This window comes from Clarias gariepinus, chromosome 20 (genome assembly GCF_024256425.1).
Source record: "Clarias gariepinus isolate MV-2021 ecotype Netherlands chromosome 20, CGAR_prim_01v2, whole genome shotgun sequence".
NCBI classification, from domain to species: domain Eukaryota; kingdom Metazoa; phylum Chordata; class Actinopteri; order Siluriformes; family Clariidae; genus Clarias; species Clarias gariepinus.
Genome location: NC_071119.1, coordinates 4,229,718 through 4,250,979, shown reverse-complemented (window position 1 = coordinate 4,250,979; position 21,262 = coordinate 4,229,718). Strand labels below are relative to the sequence as shown.

Here is a 21,262-nt window from a genome sequence, read left to right as displayed (position 1 = left end):
GACACTCGTTCATCGTTCAAACAAAAACAACCAAAGACATGCACTCATAGAAAAAGAAACATCGTTTTTATTGTATAATAGATTTTTTTTTATCTTGACAGTGAAAGAAAAAAAAACTAATTCACTACAAAAATTAATTTCACAGCAAATTTGTCTCCATTAAGGCAATTAAAAAAGTGACAGTTCAAAACTACCAAATATTTTTGATTTAGTGATTTTTGGCTAATTATTTTATTTATTTTTAAATGCGTATCTGTGAAGCTCGTGAATAGAATAATACTACGTACAATGTGTTCACATGCGACACTTCTACAGAATAAAAAAAAGACATCAGTATAAAACAATCAATTCCGTGATAAGAGTTTTGAAAACGGTTTTGTAAACATGAAATGTTTGTGAAATAGTTTAAAGCTGCGGTGTGTAACACCTCTAGGGGTCGGTTAGCAGAGGCAATCCACCTACAGTAAGGAACCCAAAGGAAACCCGAGCGGACGCGGTGGGCAACATGCGAAACCGCACAGAGACAGGAACCTGTGTGGGCGGAGCTAAATAACTGGTTAAATAAAGAAACAAATCATAATTTGTTGATACTAAAAGGTGTTGGTAGAACTGTTGTGTAAAATAAATATTACATTAGAGGTCGTGCTGCTCCCTCGTGCCTACAACCGTATGGCAGCAGTGCTGATATTCATCACAACAGCACTCGCTCTCAACTGATATCACTTGATTATAAATGGTGAATTTGATGCATTTAAAATAGCACTCATAACACATTATATCACCAAGATTTACTCTTTTCTTTTATCATTTTTTCCATCTAGATAAACTTGGAATTTCATAAGATATTTTTATTATTATTATTTACATTTATAAAAAAAATTATTAAAATATTTCCCCTCAAAAAATTATTTCCAGTTTATAGTTCAATTATTATTTATATATATATATATATATATATATATATATATATATATCATATTTTTTACAATATAAAAAATATGATACCATTATTATATTAGTTTTAAATATATTTTATTTTTATTGTATTTTTATATTAGTTTAACATATTTTTATTTTCCCATAATAAACTAATTTTAACTACAAATCTCATTTTTAACTTTTTTGTGCTCTAAATTCATATAAAGTTGTTTATTTTTACTTGTTTTCATGTGCCTTATTAATGCATCACAACATACAGTACAGTTTTCACAGCTCATTATAATACTATATATACTGTACATTGCCTTCACAGAAAGTGCCACTAGGTTCTTATCTAAGTTTTCCAAACCTAGTTTTTTTTTTTTAAATAACACACATTATATTTTTCGCCCTTTGGGAATTTTGTAAGTTTAATGCTAGTCTTCAGAAACAATTCTAAACTTGGCAGAAATTAGAGTAAACAAAGACAAAACGTCTCTCGGCCACTCTAGGGCGGCTCTGTAGGCAGTAAAAAAAAAAAAAAAAAAAAAAACCTGATTATAAAATGCACATACAAGAAAAGCAGGGAGTGTAATCACTTCAGTGAGAATTGAGGATGAAAATTGAACTGTTCGTTTTCACAGTGCACTAAGAGAACTCTGAATACCCTGATGAAGTCGTCACCTTCACGCCGCTGCAGATCTGCGCAGGTGCTGGACGTTCTGTCACCCGTGTAACCTGTACGTGTGATGGATCCTCTGACTTTTATGCGCTTTGCTTGGTCTGGCCTGTGACTGATACGTGCTCTGAGATCTTCTCGGGTTTACCCGGCGCCTGATTATCGTATGCTGTAGCTAAGACAAAAAACAAAGATGGTCTGAAAGATTCAAGAGACTTAACAGGAAATATTTTATTTGGACTCATCATCGCGTTCTTTGACTTACCCCGTCACTCATCTCTCGCCACAGGTGTGTTGTAGCTCTGGAAGAGCGGCTGGACGAAGAGGCCGAGCGTTCCAACCAGACACACCAGGATGAAAACCCAGAGAAACAATCGGTCGATTACCATGGCGACGTACTTCCAGTCCTCGATGACCTAAAAATTCATAAAAGTTTTCTGGGTGTGGCTAGGTGGCTGCTATCATATTTAACCTTGTTGCTAGGGTGTTTACTATGTGGTTGCTCTGCTAATCATATTTGGCTGCTAGAATGTTGCGAGGTGGTCAATTGGCTAACCCAGTTGGTTGCTGGGGTGTTTCTAGGTGGTTAAAGTTACACTCACCTAAAGGATTATTAGGAACACCATACTAATACGGTGCTTGACCCCCTTTCGCTTTCTGCCTTAATTCTATGGGGCATTGATTCAACAATGGGCTGAAAGCATTCTTTAGAAATGTTGGCCCATATTGATAGGATAGCATCTTGCAGTTGATGGAGATTTGTGGGATGCACATCCAGGGCACGAAGCTCCCGTTCCACCACATCCCAAAGATGCTCTATTGGGTTGAGATCTGGTGACTGTGGGGGCCATTTTAGTACAGTGAACTCATCGTCATGTTCAAGAAACCAATTTGAAATGATTCGAGCTTTGTGACAAATTCTGACTCTACCATTCGAATGTCTCAACAGAAATCGAGACTCATCAGACCAGGCAACATTTTTCCAGTCTTCAACTGTCCAATTTTGGTGAGCTTGTGCAAATTGTAGCCTTGTTTTTCTATTTATAGTGGAGATAAGTGGTACCCGGTGGGGTCTTCTGCTGTTGTAGCCCATCCGCCTCAAGGTTGTGTGTGTTGTGGCTTCACAAATGCTTTGCTGTATACCTCGGTTGTAACGAGTGGTTATTTCAGTCAAAGTTGCTCTTCTATCAGCTTGAATCAGTCGGCCCATTCTCCTCTGACCTCTAGCATCAACAAGGCATTTTCACCCACAGGACTGCCGCATACTGGATGTTTTTCCCTTTTCACACCATTTTTTGTAAACCCTAAAAATGGTTGTGCGTGAAAATCCCAGTAACTGAGCAGATTGTGAAATACTCAGACCAGCCCGTCTGGCACCAACAACCATGCCACACTCAAAATTGCTTAAATCACCTTTCTTTTCCATTCTGACATTCAGTTTGGAGTTCAGCAGATTGTCTTGACTAGGACCACACCCCTAAATGCATTGAAGTAACTGCCATGTGATTGGTTGATTAGATAATTGCATTAATGAGAAATTGAACAGGTGTTCCTAATAATCCTTTAGGTAAGTGTATATTCAGATTGTTTTATAGGTTGTTTCTGGGTAATTATAATTATATTTCTGTTGGTTGCTAGAAGGTTGCTATGGTAACCCATTTGGCTGCTAGGTGATTGCAATCATATTCTAATTGGTTGCTAGGGTGTTGATAGATGGCTGGTATTATATTTCACCCTGTTGCTAGGGTGGTTCTAGGTGGTTGCTATTTTGTTCCAGTTTGTTGCCACATGTTGCTTGGTGGGAACTTTACTAACCAATTTGGTTGCTAGGGTGTTGCTAAGTGGACACCAAATGAAATAACCCATTTGGTTGCTAAATTGTCGACAGGTGGTTGCTCTGCTAATCCATTCCTTTGCTAAATGCTTGCTGTCATGTTTCATTTCGGGTGCTTGGGTGTTACTATGTGGTTAAAATGATGTTTCTGTTGGTTCCTAGGGTATTGCTATGTGGTTGCTATTATATTTTATTTGACTGATAGGTTGTTGCTAGGCAATTAATATATACCTGTTGGTTGCTAGGGTGTTGCCAGGGTAACACTGCTAACCGACTTGGTTGCTAGGGTGTTGCTGCTTGGTTGGTGTCATATTTTAGTTTGTTAGTCAGATACTAGACAGACTTCATTTGGCAATTTTGCTAGGTTATCACTTTGATAACCCTGTTGGTTGCTATGATTTTGCTAGGTATTTGCTGTAATATTCTAGTTAGATGCTAGGGTCTCTTTAGGGAGATGCATCATATTTTATTTGGCTAAGAGTGTTGCTAGGTGGTCACTTTACTAACCCACTTTGTTGTTACGGTGTGCCGGTTGGTTGCTGTCATATTTAAATTGTCTGCTAGGCTGTTGCTAGGCTATTGATATCATATTCATGTTGGTTGAGAGTGTTGCTAGGGGGTTGCTCTGCTAACCCAATTGGTTTTTAGGGTGTTGAAAGGTGGTTGGAGGCATATTTTGGTTTGTTGCTAGGGTGTTGCTAGGTGGTTGCTATCATATTTCATTTGGCTGCTAAAGTGTTGCTACGTGGTCACTTTGCTAACCCAGTTTGTTGTTAGGGTATAGGCATACAATTAATACAAAATAAATAATCAAAGAACAAATGCAAAAACATTTGTCTCTAATTAACCCATTGTTCAGGTCTTCCTTACCCCTTCATCATCATCCTCACTCTTCATATGTTCAGCGATGAACCGAACACCCTCGATGGCTGCGTCCACCTCGCCATCACGTCTGACCCTGACCTTCTGCCCGAACTCTGAGCCCTCAGGCAGTTCGGCTGTCCTCCAGACCCCCAGAGCGAATGAGTCGCCAGAGAACGACTTGTTGCGGTGTTTCCTCCGAAACCTTTCACGCATGTTTGTGGGACCTGGTCGTCGCATGAGCAGGAAGACGGGGAGCTGGTGCAAGAAGACGCGCTGCACCCAGGCAGGCATGTGGTGGGTGGATGGTGAGCGGTGATGCACGTTCAGCACACATACGCTGGTCACGATGGAGAAGGTCACTAGCACCATGGTAAACATCAGGTACTTGCCGATGAGCGGCACAGCCAGCGATGTAGGCGGGACGATCTTGGAGATCAGTAAGAGGAAGACGGTGAGGGCCAGCAGCACAGAAATGCACAGGGTCATCTTTTCGCCGCAGTCTGATGGCAAGTAGAAGACAAGAACAGCCAGAGAGGTAATGAGCACGCACGGAATGATTAGGTTGATGGTGTAGAATAGCGGCTTGCGCCGGATTACGAAGTCGTATGTGACGTCCATGTAAGTGGCGTCATCTGGGTCTTCATTCTTGCGCCCCGGCAAAGACACGATGTCCCACTCACCGCTGGGCGTGTAGTCGTCACGGCTGGCGAAGTCCGATGTCAGCACGAGGTCGAGCTCGGTGCGGTCGTAAGTCCAAGAGCGGAACTTCAGCGTGCAGTTCTGCTGGTCGAAGGGAAAGTTGCGGACCTCGATGGCGCAGGCGCTCCTGTAGATGGCAGGAGGGAGCCAGAAGATGTCGCCCGTGTTGTCGACAATAGCATTGCTGTAGAACGAGACTTCATACACGCCGTCCGCGCTGGGGTGGACAGGAAGAGACAGGGCTAGTCAAGACTATAGGAAATGGTTTTATTATTTGCACTTTGAAAATTTTTTCTCATTCCTCAATTTCTGATTTTTATATTTTTATGTTACCTTTCTTCAGCAGTTTTTAAATTTGTATGTCTTGATTAAGCTACTGCTAATCTGCCCTGGTTTCCCCTCTTTCACATAGACTTTCTCAATTAAAAACGAGCATTAGCTTATTTTAGTAAGGGATTACACAGGCTGCTGAGTCTGTAAAGCGCCGTCGAGATGCCTCTTAATCAAATTAGCTCATGACTTAAACATCTGTTTCCGTCCTCCCCGTGCTGTCTTTACGAATATTGCTTTGTGAACTAAATGGGGAGTGGAATTGCCACATAAAATTAATATAAAAACCAAACATAATCTCTAATGAGACAGTGACCTAGATCTTGCAGCTCAGAACACCTGAGTCAGTTATTTGCTAAGTACCATGATTTATCCCACGAATTGTATCTAAAAAAAAAAAAGGTTTACGCTTTTAAATGTTCATTTAGAGCAGTTTGTTACCTAGATTGGTAAATCAGACATCTAATTTCAACAGGAAGTTCAGTAATGAATTCATGTTACAAGAAATGAGGAATTTAATCAGTTCAGTCAGTTTAGTTTCTAAAATAAACTCTTTTAAGAGGAAACACTGAAATTTGTAACTTAATGGCTTTAGCCTTATGGCATTAGCGTACTTGTTGTAGAGCACAATGTCGGGGAGCCAGATGTGGTGAGAGGGGATTCTGAGTTTTTGGATGCCTTCGTAGTTGTCCGGGTCCCAGGCGAGTCTGTAGTCGTTCCATTCCTGCAGGTTGCCACAAAAACACGTGCATACTTAGGTGGTTTTATTCAAGTTGGGTTTAACATACGACATTTAACATACAAAAAGAAGACATTGTCTTAATCGCAAATGTTTGAATGGGATCATTTAAACGCTTGGGGAAGTTGCATCGTTAAAACATCAACAGTTAAAATTAGAGCTGTTTAACTGTGAAGGTTCAGTCATGTGTAAAGGTTACGACCCATAATTGAAATTTTTCTTCGTGCAAACACATAATAGAAATCATCAGAATAATGTCTCTCTTGCGTTTATTTGATGATTTGCTCCACCTGGCTTTACTCTACCCTCTTAAATCCTGTGGAAGCAGTGAGGGTATACTTAGTATTGCCCACATTTTTCTTTTCATTTTTGTTAAATAAATAAAGCCAATGTAAAAAAAAGTTATATGTTGTTACTGAGAACCACTAAGATCAAATAATTTTTGCTAAAAATTTAATAAAAAGATGGGGTACTAACTTTTTCACATGTGATGGGCAGTAATGATTTCAAGTATATCAATAGTGCGATATAAATACTAATGATGAATATAAACATAACATGCTACTTGGCAGACGTAATACAGAACATTAGGTACAGTATTTGGTTTAGTTTAGTGTTTAGCTTCCAGTTTACAAGAGACAAACTGTGGAGAGTGTGTGTGTGTGTGTGTGTGTGTGTGTGTCAGCCCAGTCCCTTAGTTTGTGGGGGGTCTGAAGGCTTGTGGAAAGAATATATGGCATATGGTATATGGCATCTAACGCTCAAGGTCCATTTGCGGGAAGCAGTAGGTAGACACTACTATAGACGTCTTGCACCTTTCCATGTTGATGTAACCTCAGACACAGCACTCTCTAGACTCATGGCTGTAGTTGGACGTCGTCCAGTTTAATATCTTGGGAGCAGACATTAGAGAACAGGATGGATGGAAGAGTCGGCGGGTTAGGGATTGTTTTTAGCCGAGCACCCCCTTGCGATGCCTCTTCCCAAAGCCACTGGTATCAGGTGGCTGGAGGCAAAAAGTCAGGCTGGAATTAGCACCATTTAGGACTGGGAGTGGCTGTTGTGTGTTAATACCATCCGTCGTCTTAAAAATGATTTGCTAGGGAGCATAAAGATTGGACTTTGGAGCGATGGAAAAAAGGTCACATGGTCTGATGAGTCCAGACTGAGTCTATTTCAGAGTGATGGGCGTGTCAGGGTAAGAACAAATCATGCACTTGTATAAGCCTCTGGAGACAGTGTTATGATCTGGGGTTGCTTCAGTTGCTCAGGTCTAGATTAAGCAACGTTATTTGGCTATAAAATGAAGTCAGCTGACCACCTGAATCACCAGGTTATCACATCTATGGAGTTTTTCTCTATGTCTGAGAATGATGTGGTATGCTTCGCAACATAAGCCCTTCCTTTCCTAATCCATTCTCTTTTCTTCCAACCATTCTAAGAGGACGTTCTCGCCAGGCTTTTTAGGAAGTCTTTTAGTTAAATCTAATCTTGAGGAGCCCTCTGTATTCACTTCCACTAAGGCGTCTCTTGATTGTAGACTCCAAATATGACTTCATGCCCACCTCCCTACCTTCTCCAGACCGCTCTAAATGGAACAGTCATATTCCAGATATAACAACAATATTTAAACATTAAATTCCTCCTGTATGCATGGTAGAGAGCTGGAGGTAACCTGACCTGTGTGAGCCACACGTTAGTCGTCATGATCTGTTCCCTCTCGTTCTGCAGTGAAACACAGTAAAGAAAGTGTTATACAGTAGTTTACCCTCACGTGCTCTTGTATGTGTGTAAGAGTGAAGAACCCACCACGCTGATCAGCTGAGCCAGGGACACTTTGATGCCGATGGTGACCTGCTGACTCTTATTGATGGCCGGTCTGATTAGCTTATTGTAGCGATCTGATCCAAGGAGGAAATCCACCAACCTCTCCTCAGCATCAGCTGACTGGGAACCTAATACACAACATAGACACATAGACCCATTATAATCATGTTCCTCACGTTGAATCATTATGAACATTGACCATTACAATAGGCTGAAGCCTGAAAGTGCAAGGAAGAAGAAAACAAAAGCACAAGCTGTGATCTCATACATCATACACCATATATCAAAATATCTCATAATGCAACCATTTGAATAGAGTTTTTTCTGAATATAATTCTGGACAGACTATTCCATGGAGCATTAAACCCATTATTAAAAAAATATGGCACAGCTAAAGAGGGTAAAGAGGGCATTAGCCCAGGAATCAGCTAAAAGTGTGGAGGATTAGTGATGCCCATCTGTGCCAGCGTCCCCGTGCCAGCGTTTATTAGAAGGACATCAAGCAGATACAGTACAGCATAAGTGAAAAGCAGCTGAGGTCAGGTTACTGACTTGGCCCTATAAAAACATTACATTTCTTTGCCTTTGTCTGCTTTCGTTATCCATCAGCCCTGTTAAGCGCTGTCCTATCAGCAGGAAGTGGAGCTGTGGACACTTCAGGATTCATACTGCTACTGCCGCATCATGAATAAACACCAGTTAGGCGGTTCAAAAGACCTTCGTTTCCTAATCCATTCTCTTTTCTTCCAATCAGAAATTATGAGAAAGTTCTCGCCAGACTTTGTCAGACGTCTCTTAGTAAACTCTAATCTGGTCTTAAGTCTTTCCAACAATGCATGTCTTGAGGTAAACCCTCTGTATTTATGTCCATGAAGGCGTCTCTTGATTGCAGACTTTAAATATAACTTCATGCCTACCTCCCTACCTCCTCCAGAGCACTCTTGACTTGCCTAGATGCTCCTTTTCAAAGATAGAATTCTGTGCTTATCCTCTTGGGAAATGTACCAATTCCATTTTGGAAATGTACCAATTTTGTTGATTTGCACACTCTTAATGTTCTCTTTCTCTGATAGGTCTTTTTTTTTGGGGGGGGTCCAGCCTAATGATTTCCAGCCAAATTCATCTCCACCTCTTTGGACCAAATGTCTAAAGTTTCCATGAACAACAAATTCACTTGATGCAAATTCAAAACTTTGAATCAGCTAGCCATCAAAGTGTTTATCAGTTGTTCAATTACTTGTGAGTGTGTGGAGACAGGTAAAAATGTAAGCTGAAGGTCTACGATTTAATCACATGATTGCCGTTGAAAACTGTGTCCATTTTCAAGTACTTGTGGACCTGACGTGTTGATAGCTTCATATCAGATTAGAATAAGGACTCAATAACCAATATAGCAACACTAATATGACAAACAACATCTCAGTATACTAACAAGCCATTACAGAGAAAGGACCGAACATTATATAAAAAATAAATGAATGTTATTCATTATTTTTTCCAGCCCTTTTCCCTGCAGCACCTCCACGTGTGATCTGAAAAAGCGCTGTATGCCTGCACATCTCGCCAGCTGCAGAAAAATAGACCAAAGAATAGAAAAACACTCCAGCAGTGCTTTTCTCATGTATCTGTGATTACTTTATCTTTTCCTGCCACATGCAGAATTATTAAATCATCGGGTTACAAACCGTCTGCAGAAAACCCGGTTTTTCATTTCACGTTTTTTCCCTTTTTTTCTTCTTTTTTAAAACCTTCCAATCAGTGTGGGTTTTAATCCTCCCTTACCCCATTTGACACACAAATCTCCAAGTGTTAGATGGCCAGAATCAGGGCTAAAGCCTTACTTCGTTAAAGTACAATCCTTTCTTTGATGTTGCTTTAACTTTTTACAAAAACTAGGGCACAGACCTGATCAACGAGCAGCACTTCAACAACAACAAGTCAGAGGAGGACTTTTAAAAGGAGCGCAGAATAACAGAACACTGTTCTGAAGGTAAAAACTCTCTTTATGTCTCTATATAATTCTCTGCTACACTAATGCACTTATCCCAGTGTTTCACTAGTGCTTGGACACCATCAAGGTAGAAGGTTTTCTGATCAAATTTTCTTGCTTCACATCTGAAACGCCGGCCTCCCAGGAACACCTTAGATGCCCCAAACATGTGAAAATGTCTTGGAGCGAGGTCAGGACTGTAAGGAGGACGTGGCGATAACTCCCAGACGAGTTCCTGTAATGTTAGTGAGTGATTGTGTGTACTGTTCACACAGACAGGTGCGTCTCTTTATTCTGCAAATTGGCAACAAGTCATCTGTCAATTTTCAAGGATCAGACGCTGAATGTTCATGGAAACCAAGTACAAGTATTCTGTCCCAAGTCTCGATTTAACTTAAACACCCTTCATACTACTGTATAGTATCACGAAAGTCAATGTTCAGCGCATTTTCATGAAGCTGAATGGTTTTTCTCACCTTTATGTTGTTAAATAGGTTTTACTGGTACTGATTTTTTTTTTAGAATGTTACTTTATTGATGATACTCATCCACTTCTGAGTTCGATGTTACAAAATCTCCCTCTCGCTTGCTTTCTCTATCCTCAACCATTATCATGCTCTGGTCTAATTTATAATCTGATCTGGACTATGGTCGAGTGAGCGAGCAAAAAGGAAAGAAAGAGTGAGAGAGAGAGAGAGAGAGATAGCGGAGGCTAGTTTTTCCACGATCGACACTGCACCAGAGTTGGAGCCATCCTTTTTAAATCCATGTGAAGTACAAAAAGCTGCTGACCAGCAGGAAAAGCCAATATTTCACCTGCTGAAGGTTCAGAGAGATAGAAAGAGAGAGAGCGAGAAAAATACCTTTCTGGCGCACTTAATATGTTTAATAATTAAAAAATGCACACTATTCCTGTCTTCTCGTGACAAGCACGAACACTGATAGCACTGCACCTTAAAAAAAAAAAGCCGACATATGAATTAAACACAAAACTAAATCGATAGTACATGGATGGATGCACAGTTATTTACCCCTCACGCCATCCCCATCCCATCACTTCCCCTATACCATCCTGGTTACGATATGTAATCGCTCAGTGTACTGATCCTAGAGTCTAAAAAGATCAAGAGAACCGCTGATGTATCAGAATTGTAGTAGCTCCTTTACTGGCAACTTTAGTACCTGGCCCTTCAGAGCATCATGTATCATGTGTTGAAGCACTGATTGGCCATTGCTGTTGTTTCATTTGTTCTCACCTTGTAACCCGAGTGTTTTAAACATGTACATCTCTTCATCTCAGACTGATTAAATGCTCTTTCCAGGCTACTTTCACTTAACAACTAACGACCTAATGATTGCGATCGTCATAAATCAATTGAGGATAAAATGTCTGCTGAGTCAGCTAATGAGTTAATAGAGTCAATAAAGGCCCTGGATCCCAAAGAATTAGCACTGATTCAATGTGCAATAGGTGTATGCGGAAAGTGGGTGGGGCATAGTATGTACATGAGGGTTCAATCACATGCAAATTAGGGGGAAGAAACAATATGGAAGCTTCTATATGCACACACACAGCAAGTCCCCTACATTCGAGTTACGAACTTTCAAAGATACGAACATGAGTTCGCACATGTTCAATCACGGTTTGATCACGTCCGACAAACAGTGTGTGTCCTCCTCTTCTCTCTCCTCCATTCACCATCCACTTGCCTGTTCATTTGATTTCAGCCTCAGTATGCTAGCTGTTGTACTGTACTCTACTGTACTTTTTAAGGTATTGTAAGATTATTATTATTATTTTTTTTTTATAAATGTTTGCTTTTTTATGTATTATTTGTGTCAAAAGTTATATAAACCTATTACAGTACTGTACTGTAATATACTGTGTATAGCCAACTGTGCTAGTATTCTAGTACCCAGACAATGCTTGTTAGACTTAAAAACAAACTGGACTTACGAACAGAATGCAACTCATTCGTATGGTAGGATGTTTCTGTGCTAAAAATTCTAGAAAGGTAAAATTTTTGTTGCAGCCCGAACAAGCACTGAATGTTTCGAAATCATAGCTAGCTAGCTACTTTATTCTCAACAGCTCTGAGCACTCATCTTAAACAAACCAGCTAGTGTTAAAAATTCTATACAGCGCCCTATCATCCAGGGATCGCTGGTTCGAACCCCAGGTGATGCTGTTTTCCTCTCACAGCCGAAGGCACAGAGAGAGCTGACTGGCCGAGCTCTCTCAGAGGGGAGGGATGAGAGGTACCTGCGCTCCCACATTAATCACGGCTCTACAGCCAATCAGGGGTGCCGGTGAGCTCGCGCACGTGGAAGGAGCGGCTAGCGCTTTCCTCCAAATGTGTTACTCCTCCCCTAATGGTGTGTGAGCAAGCAGTTCAAAAAGATAGGTGGAAGCCCCCTAGTGACGAGGAGAAATTGGACACGACTAAATTAGAAGAGAAATTTTTTTAAAAATCCAAAAAAATAATAAAGAAAAAAAAATCCTATACAGTAGCAAATTTCACCACAGTCAGTACATGCTCCACATGCTATTTTTAATGCATAGTTAGCTAGCTATGTAGTTCTTTAGCAACTGTTCCAAGCACTCATCTTAAATAAACTAGCTAGTTAACTAGCCAAGATTAGAAAATGGAGCTAGTTTTTTTGTAAACAGTGTTCAAATATGACATTTTGAAATATCCAGGCAAAATTGTAACAAGGGTTTAAGTCACTAACTTAAAAAAAGAAAACAAAATATTGTGAAGACTGTGGAAAACTTAGTTAGCTACTGTATATACATAAAAATATAGATAAAAATAGTAGGCATGTGTGTGTTTTTATATATTTTATAAATTTTTGTCTTTCTACAGAATTGCTAGCTAAGTCAATTGGCAAATGCTCCTGGCGTTTAACTTAAACAAACTAGCTAACTACATTTACATTTACATTTAGGCATTTGGCAGACGCTCTTATCCAGAGCGACTTACAAAAATGCTTTAATGTTTACATCATTGGATACATACTTACACCGGGTTAACTAGTTTAATAACTAGCTAACTAGCCAAGCTTTGGGAAAATGTAGCTAGCTGTTTAGTAGCTATGTTTTCATCAATCTTTTATTAATTTTAGCTTTTAAACAATATTTAAAATGGAGTTTAAAAAAAGACAAAAAAACTAGAAAAGCTTTTTTAAATATAAATTTCAGGATGTAAACAATGTTCAAAAATTGTTTGTTTGTTTTTTAATGAGAAAAAGAGTGGGAATTCTGGCAATCACTGCAGTTTTGCTAAACAATAAAAAAATTTGTAAAGACTTTTCTCCTGTAGAAAATTGAGCTCGATCTCCTGTAGAACAAACTAGCTAGTTAGCCAAGGTTAAAAAATGTTGTTAGATTTTTTTTTATTATTCAATTTCAGGATGTAAATTAATAAGGTTTTGAAATGTCCAGCATGAAAAGGAACAATGGTGGCAAATCCAATGTGCGATCAGTGTTGCTAAATAATAATAATAATAATAAACGTTCAGAAGTTACTCCTCTGGAAAAACCGAGCTAGCGGCTCTATTAATGTAAGTAAATAAATTTTCATCACAACCTGCACTTGCTCTGATAACTTTTAAATAATAGCTAGCTAGTTCATTAGCAGCTACTCCTGGTGCTTAATTTAAACAAACCAGCTAGCTAGCCAAGTTTGGAAAGATGTAGCTGGCTATTTTTCATCGATTTCTGTATGTAAACAATGTTCAAAAATGGCAACCAGAAGCTAAATTTTATTATCGGATATACTTTTTTTTTTTTTTTTTTTTAGCATGTGGTACTGTATCAAAACGAACCCTAAGAAATCACAGTCTGCTCTCAAAGTCTGTCATAAAAGCCACAATTAAATGTCCTGTATGTGGTCTGGTTTACAATCTGAGGTATTGAGTCATTAACTTAAAGCTTATTTAACTGGTTTTTAACACATACACACACAGGAGCTCTGGGGATTAGTCATTAGCCTGTACATGACTGAAAAATTCCTCGAGAGCTATACGAGTGTTTATTATATTGTATTGAAACATTATATTACTTACAAACACACAAAATGATTATAATAGGAAATATAAGGAATCAGTGAGTTGCTATTAAGCTAAGCAAAAGGGGTTTGTTATTTATGTTTATTTTATAAAAAACTTAAAGAGTTAACATAGTCTTTAGTCATTGCAAACAGATAAGCTTTAGTTTGGATGAGCTCCATAATAATAAAATAAAATAATAAATAGTAAATTGTGAACTACTAATTGCTAATTTGTGTAAACGACTCCATCCCGTCACCTCAGTCACCTCCGCGTACTTACTGCGAGCCTGAAGGAAAAGCAGAAAAAGTCCCAACGACCAGTTTGCTGCCATCATCCCATCCGGTTCCTCTGCTTTATTTTTATTCTTCACCCTTCCTTTTACCACAGATTTAAAAAAAAAAAGAAAGAAAGAAAGAAAGGAGAAAACACTCTACCGCTAAGTGAAGTGAGCGTTAAGCGGTTTGAGAAGAGAAAGCCGAGCGCACTCTGTGTGCCTGAGAGAAAGAAAAAAAGAAAAGGAAAAAATCCGCGGGAAATTACTGGCGCGTGCTCTGCTTTTGCTCTCACTCCATCCAACCACTGACAGATGATTCCCTTTTAAAAACAAAAAAAAGAAAGAAAGAAAGAAAGAATATTAGCAAGAAAGATTTTTTTCCTATATGTTGATCTGTTTACGAAAGCACCAAAAAATTTATGTGCTAATGTTTATACAAAATTATCATCTAGTCTGGAAATGATGAAGGATGTTCTGACTTGTTACATTAATGCATTATAATCTATAATCTATAATCTATAGCCGAGGTTCCTACAGAATGTACACCATGTGCACAGGTATGCCTTTCAAACAAGATGGCGTTGAGGGAGTGTCTATAAAAATTACTTACCTGAATTCAATCCAAATACAAACAATGATTTGTGCATTTCCAATTATTTGTACTTGTTAGAATACTAATTACAGTTTACTAGTACTGTACTACTAGTTATAGTAGCTAGCTAGCTGTTTATCTATTCAAGTTAGCCCAATAAAATGGCAAGTCCAGAATTAAGATTATGTAACAGATATTCACAAGTTTTTTTTTGTTTGTTTTTTTAAACAGTATGTTTTAACACTGTATTGTTACTATACTAGGCTACGAAATGCTTATGGACTCGCGTGGAGGACGATGAACATCTAAAGACAGTGTGGAAGGAATTTTAAAAGTCATGTCTCAAAATAATTATCACTGGGAATATTGCTTTATTATAAATGGTACAATCACTTTGGGGTAATGGCCAAAGTCGGATTGTGTTGTATATAACATAATATTAAAATGAAAAATAAAATTTATTTAAAACCCAAATTGAAATTTCTAAGACACTGGTATCAGCCACACAATCAAATAAAGAATCTTTGAAAAAACGAAGATGACAGAGCAGAGAAATAATGTCCAGCGTGTCTAGTTCTGACCAGTGTTAGGACCCTACATATACGTTATACACACAAACACCAACAGCTCTTACACTGTGTATGAACTATATATAGATGGATGGTGTGTGGGTGTGTGTGTATTTGTGTATTGGGTGGTTGAATTGGGGAGGATATGTTTAGGATGTTATCCACACATTTGCATGTAAATTCATGTCGACATATACAACACACACACACACACACACACACACACACTATTTTTAGAACGTGTAATTGGAAATAACTATTTTCTCTCTCACACACACACACACACACACACACAGAGTACTTTGGGGACCGGACCATCAATGTTTTGCGAGGACCTTTTTAGCTATTTTTTTTTTACTTTTTTGTTTATTTTTAAAAACATTTCAAATTGCCTCTATATCCACACCATCACTGGTATCTGATGGTTGGGGATATAAATTTTTTTAGCGTTAAAATTGTGCACACGTGATACGTATTCGTTAGAAACCGTAAGACAGAATTTCAAACTTTTCCTATTTATGGAACATCATAAGTAATAATTATAAAACATATACAGAGTCAGCCAAAGAAAATTTATACACACTTCAGGATAAGAACTACTATGATGTATATTATATTAATATCATATAAAATAAGCATATCAAGACATAATGTTTAGCAATAAAGCAATAAAATATTTAGTTCTTAATACATACAGAGTCAGCTTAAAAATGTATGCACACTTCAGGAAAAGAAAAACTTGTATAAATATTGTAATATCAAATTTATTGCTATACATTTTATATATATATATTTTCTACATTCTACAACAAAACTGGGGATTTCAAAACTATAAAAACACATATGAAATTAGGTAATTACGTAACAACAAGAAAAACAACAGTTAGTTGTTATTTTAAGACACAGAGGTCAGCCTTTCTGTAATAGTTCTTGCAAGAACAGTATTGTCAAGTGCATTTGCAAAATCCGTCAAGCACCATAATGAAACTGGCTCTCATGAAGGCCGTCCCAGGAGGGCGAGACCAAAACCTACCTCTGCCGCAGACCAGAAGTTCATTTAGGGTTATCAGCCTGAAAAATGACCAATTAACAGCACCTCAGATTAGAGACGTTATGAAGTCTTTACAGAGCAGAAGTAGCAGAAACATCTCACCATCAACTGTTCAAAGGAGATTAATGCATTTTTAAACATCATACTATTTATCCCTACCTGAAGTGTGTATATTTTTTTTTGTCTGACTCTTTATATATTAAAACTTTAATAAGAACAAAGAGGTGCACAAACTTTTGACTGGCCATCGTCGTGTCGTCGTCCCCCCGAAACACACACAATCTTTCCTGCCATCAGCTTTAGCTTAATTATTTCTAGCAGCATGGGTATTGACTCGGACTGACCCTTACAGACAGATGGCTTTGTGTGTGTGTGTGTGTGTGTGTGTGTGTGTGTTACACATTATTCAGCAGATTCTCATCTTTCCCTGTTTCTGTCTCTGTCCATATCTGTCAGCTCATCATTTTACATGACAGAGAATCCTCTCCTTATACAGCACGTCCCAGAAATTCTCATACACACATACACACACACATCTGAAGTGGGGGCGATAGACATCTCTTTCTCCTTCTCTTAACGAGAAAAGATCTCACGTCTGAGCAGCGGATCATTGCGGAACGAGAGAGCGCTCGTCAGCCTATGAGGAGAAGGTAATGCAGATGATTACAGACAGATTGGATAACCGTTCCCAGACGTGCGGTCAGGGATGATCACATCGGCGTTGTGGATGACACCAATATGTAGAGATGAAATTCGCAGACGTACAATACGCCCGATTTACACGATTCAAAAAAGGCCTCGGGAAATGACACGCAGTCGAACCAGGGGTGCAGGCAGACACCTTCAGGGCACCTTCCCTCCTTAAGCCTAAACCAGAGATATACGTTTGTCCTGTTCGATTATTAACCTGCCACAGGGGTGAAGGAGGAGATATTTTAGCTCTGATATACACCAAGGTGAACAGAGGGATGACCATCGATTAAACGAAGGTCTGGAGGGAAGAGAGGTCATAAAGGGGAGAAGTGGATGATGTAGAATATGAATCATTTCTGAGTGGCACGGGGGTTAGGGCGGAGCTCTGCGTGTCAGAACCAGGACTTTTATAGGGACTGTAAAACAAGTGAGAGAGATACAGACAGAGTCACGGTATCAAGAAAGAATTAAAGCGAGAGGTATAAAGAGAGAGAGAGAGAGAGAGAGAGAGAGATTGGGAGAAAGTTGAAAGAAAAATCTGAGAAATAAATATTTTTGAAGAGAGATAGAGGGACAGAAAGACACAGAATGAGGTATAGATACAAATAAAAGATACAAAGAGAGAGACAGGGAGAGAGATAAAACAGGAAGTGCTAAAAGTTGAAAGAAACACTCAGGGAGATACACAGAGGGAAAGAAAGAGACATGCATGGAGAGACAGGAAAATAGAAAAAGAGAGACAGGGTGGAAGAAAGCAGGAAATCCCTGGAGAAACAGGGGGAAAAGTAAAAGAAAGTGATGCAGAAAGAAGCTCCTAAAAGTAAGACTTAAAGGAAGCGATGGGGGGAAAAGAAAGAATGGTGCTAGGAGAGACAGAAAAAACACCAAGAAATACGGAGAGCTACATGGCATAAGAGATACTGACAGAGATACAGCAAGAGAGAAAGAAGGAATGACACAAGGAGGGATAGATACTGGAAAAGAGAGACACGGGTTGATAGAAAGAGAGAGATGTAGACAGGGAGAGATACAGGGAGTATGAAAGAGAGAGTTACAGTAGAGAAGGCACAACTGGTAGGGAGATACTGGAAGAGAGAAAAAGAAAGAGAGATAAAGGTAAGGAGATTATATATAAGCAGAGAGGCAGTACAGTATAAATGGCGAGAGAGCTACAGATGGGATACCAGAAGAGAGAGAGAAGGAGAGAAATACAAGCTGTGTGAGTATGATAGAAATGTGAGAGAAAGTGAGACGTACAGGTGTAAGAACAGTACAAAAGGAAGAAAGAGAGAGATACAGGTAGAGAAAGAGACCAAAGGACAGTGCACGTGGGAGAAAGAGAGACATAAAAGTAGAGAGAGAGACAAGGAGAGAGAGACACATACAGGTGTAAAGAGAGTGCAACAGGGAGATAGAGACGACAAAAAGGCAGGAGAGACATGCAGGTGTAAAGAGAGTGTAAGATGGTAGAGAGACGCTGCAACAAGGAGAGGCGAGAAAGAGAGACCGGTGGAGAGAGACCGCAACAGAAATACCAGCAGAATCAGATGTTATGTTTAGTATTAGAAACAGCATTTTTACATTTATATTTCTCTTTCTACACTTTCATGCTCTCGTGTTTCTCGCTCCCTTTCTCACATTGCCTTTTCCTTTAAGTCCAGTCTCTGTGCTGTCTTCAGCCTCGTTGTCTTGACCCCCTCCTCCTCCACCTCCAGGGTCTTGTCTAATGAACTTCTCTCCAGTTGCTTAAGCTACACGAGTCTACCCTGAACTTTTAATACTGACCGAGTGGAACGGATGAAGGGAACGCGAACGCGTCCAGTCCGGCATCTCATTGGCTCGCCCCAGGGGTCATACGCTAATCTGCCGAGTCTTGGCCAATGGGAAGATTTGAGGAAGGGATAGGTTACTGGGGGGGGGGGTTGTTGAAGTTCATTGTTCAGTCAGTGTGAATGCCCTGCCACATGCTCTCAGCATTGAGCTCGCACTCTGTTTACTGCGTGCTGTGTTTACTGAAGAATAAGTCATAAGATTACACGGCAAAAAGACGCCTGAAGACGTTTCAGGCGGCGTGGAATTCAGAGAGCCGACACGAAAAGAGCGGGAACATCAGGAATGGTGTCAAGCCATCAACAACCCGCCTGGTTCAGTTATAAACGACAAGGAGTGCAGACGTGCTTTTGTGTATACTGTACGTACACTAAAGCATGCTTTGAGCGCTATGTTTTGCGTAGATTTACTTAATTAATCCTCGGAATACAGAAGCACCTCTTAAGCTCTCAAGCAAAACACACATCGACGGCCCGTATCACAGGAAGGAGCCTGATTCTTTAACATCAGAGAACCAATTAAGACTTAAAAGCTCTAAACGAAGCTCATTAATTCGGGTAATGATTTAATTAGCATTCATAACAGCTTTGTGTGATGAAGGCGGTTGGGAACGGATCGGTCAGATCTGAGCCTGTTGTGAAACGGAGGGAAAAAAGAGACAACAAGGAGGAAAAAAAACAAACATTTCCCCTCACGTTTGTATCAGGTCATTATTATTAGCGCTTAAAACGAGAGCGTTTGTTCGTTTCTTCATTATGCAGCTAGCATATGTGCGAGGGTGTCTGAGCGAGATGCGTGAATCATCGAATTACACAATAAACATGCAAAGATGCTACAGATGTAGATGTAGCAGAAATATGTGAATATTCTCATCTTTATCGGAACTATTTACCTTTATTCGACTTTTGTCCTAAAAACTAAAAGATTCAAATGTGTGTGTGTGTGTGTCATGCTATGAAAAAGAGATGAGACGTGATTGGGTCAGAACAGTGTGTTCTCAACATCACAAATCACTTTAGAAGAGTGCTCCGTTTCACCGGGTCTCTCACAAACACTCTATTTCATCCTGAAGTTCACAGAGTTTTTTCCTCCTACGGTGTTCCTTTCCGTTTAGGATAGAAAATCCAACAGCTTACCTTCTCTAATGTTAAAGTACTAATTAGAGTATTAACCTACACACCCATTAAGAAATATTTTGGCATTGGCAATTTACTTAGAGGAATTAAAAGTTTTTAGAAAATGCATTCTCAAAAAATAAAGTTGTCCTTTTCTTCTGGAACTTGTATAATAGCCATCCGGAGATCAGTGGTGGGCCACCAGAGCAAAGTCGGGCCAATGTCAGCTGTATGGTTGAGGTGAGTTTGGACAAAAAGGTTGGTCCTACATTGGCCATATGGTTAGGGTAAGGCTGGACAACAAGGTTGGATGAAGTTGTCTGTGAGGTTAGGGTAATGTTGACAACAGGGTTGGACCAACATTGGCTGCATGGTTGGGTGACATGGTTGGACCGGATCAGCTGTATAGTTGGGGTAAGGTTGGACGACAGGTTTGGGCCAACATCGGCTGTATGGTCAGACTAAAGTTGGGCAACAAGATCGGGCCAACTCGGCTGTAAGGTTAAGTGACAAGTTTGGGACAATGTCACCCATATGGTTGGGGTAAGATTGGATGACAAAGTTGTGACATCATCCAAATAGTCAGACTAAGGTAGGACAACAAGTTTGGGCCAATTTCATATGTATGGTTGAACGATAATTTTGAAACAAAGTTGTCCATAAACTTGGGGTAAGATTGGGTGACAAGTTTGGGCGAACATCAGCCATATGGTTGGGGTGCTGTTGGAGAACATCAGCCAATATGGATGTGGTAAATTTACGTGCTGATGTTGGACCACCAGTACCAAAGTCAGCTATTTAGCTTGGTCCAATTTGTGCCAATAAACAGTATGTCTGTCCTTCGAGTCATTGTCGTGTCAGTAAAGCTGTTCACCTTTTTTTTCACATAGTAATCAAACATCAGCCATTTGATTGGATATCAACAGTGTCAGCTCACCAGATGCTGAGCTGAGTTACCTTTAAATACACCTTGCTGACATCGGGCTAACATCAACCACTTCATTGGGCCACAGCTATATGCCAACATCATTCTATCTTATGAGGCAATGTGGGGCCACCGAGGCAGGGAGAATTTTAGCCTCCAAATTCATTTTGTCAACATTGGGCCGTTCCTTTGGGTCAGTGCCATTTTGACCATTTGCTGAATGTTGTGGCATTAGAGCAGACACTGGCTGACATTTTTACGTTTCTTTACTAATAAAGAC

The 21,262-nt window shown here is 39.6% G+C and overlaps 1 protein-coding gene across 1 annotated transcript; it reads right to left on the bottom strand.

Moving 5' to 3' along the window:
• Positions 1 to 1,499: 1,499 nt before the first annotated feature.
• Positions 1,500 to 7,991, bottom strand: chrnb5a (cholinergic receptor, nicotinic, beta 5a). Its single transcript, XM_053479923.1, has 6 exons — positions 7,873 to 7,991; positions 7,744 to 7,788; positions 5,939 to 6,048; positions 4,302 to 5,211; positions 1,863 to 2,013; positions 1,500 to 1,772 (listed from the first exon to the last, which is right to left on the bottom strand). Exons 2-5 carry the CDS (start codon positions 7,768 to 7,770, stop codon positions 1,867 to 1,869), a joined length of 1,194 nt encoding a protein of 397 aa, XP_053335898.1. The 5' UTR covers positions 7,771 to 7,788; positions 7,873 to 7,991; the 3' UTR covers positions 1,500 to 1,772; positions 1,863 to 1,866.
• Positions 7,992 to 21,262: the final 13,271 nt, after the last annotated feature.

What these genes read in the sequence shown, in the direction of transcription:
- chrnb5a (XM_053479923.1), bottom strand. Translation starts at nt 7,770, where the DNA reads ATGACGACTAACGTGTGGCTCACACAG. An exon ending in CTAACGTGTGGCTCACACAG is followed by an intron (nt 6,049 to 7,743) that starts GTCAGGTTACCT and finishes GGCAACCTGCAG; the next exon opens with GAATGGAACGACTACAGACT. An exon ending in GACATTGTGCTCTACAACAA is followed by an intron (nt 5,212 to 5,938) that starts GTACGCTAATGC and finishes TGTCCACCCCAG; the next exon opens with CGCGGACGGCGTGTATGAAG.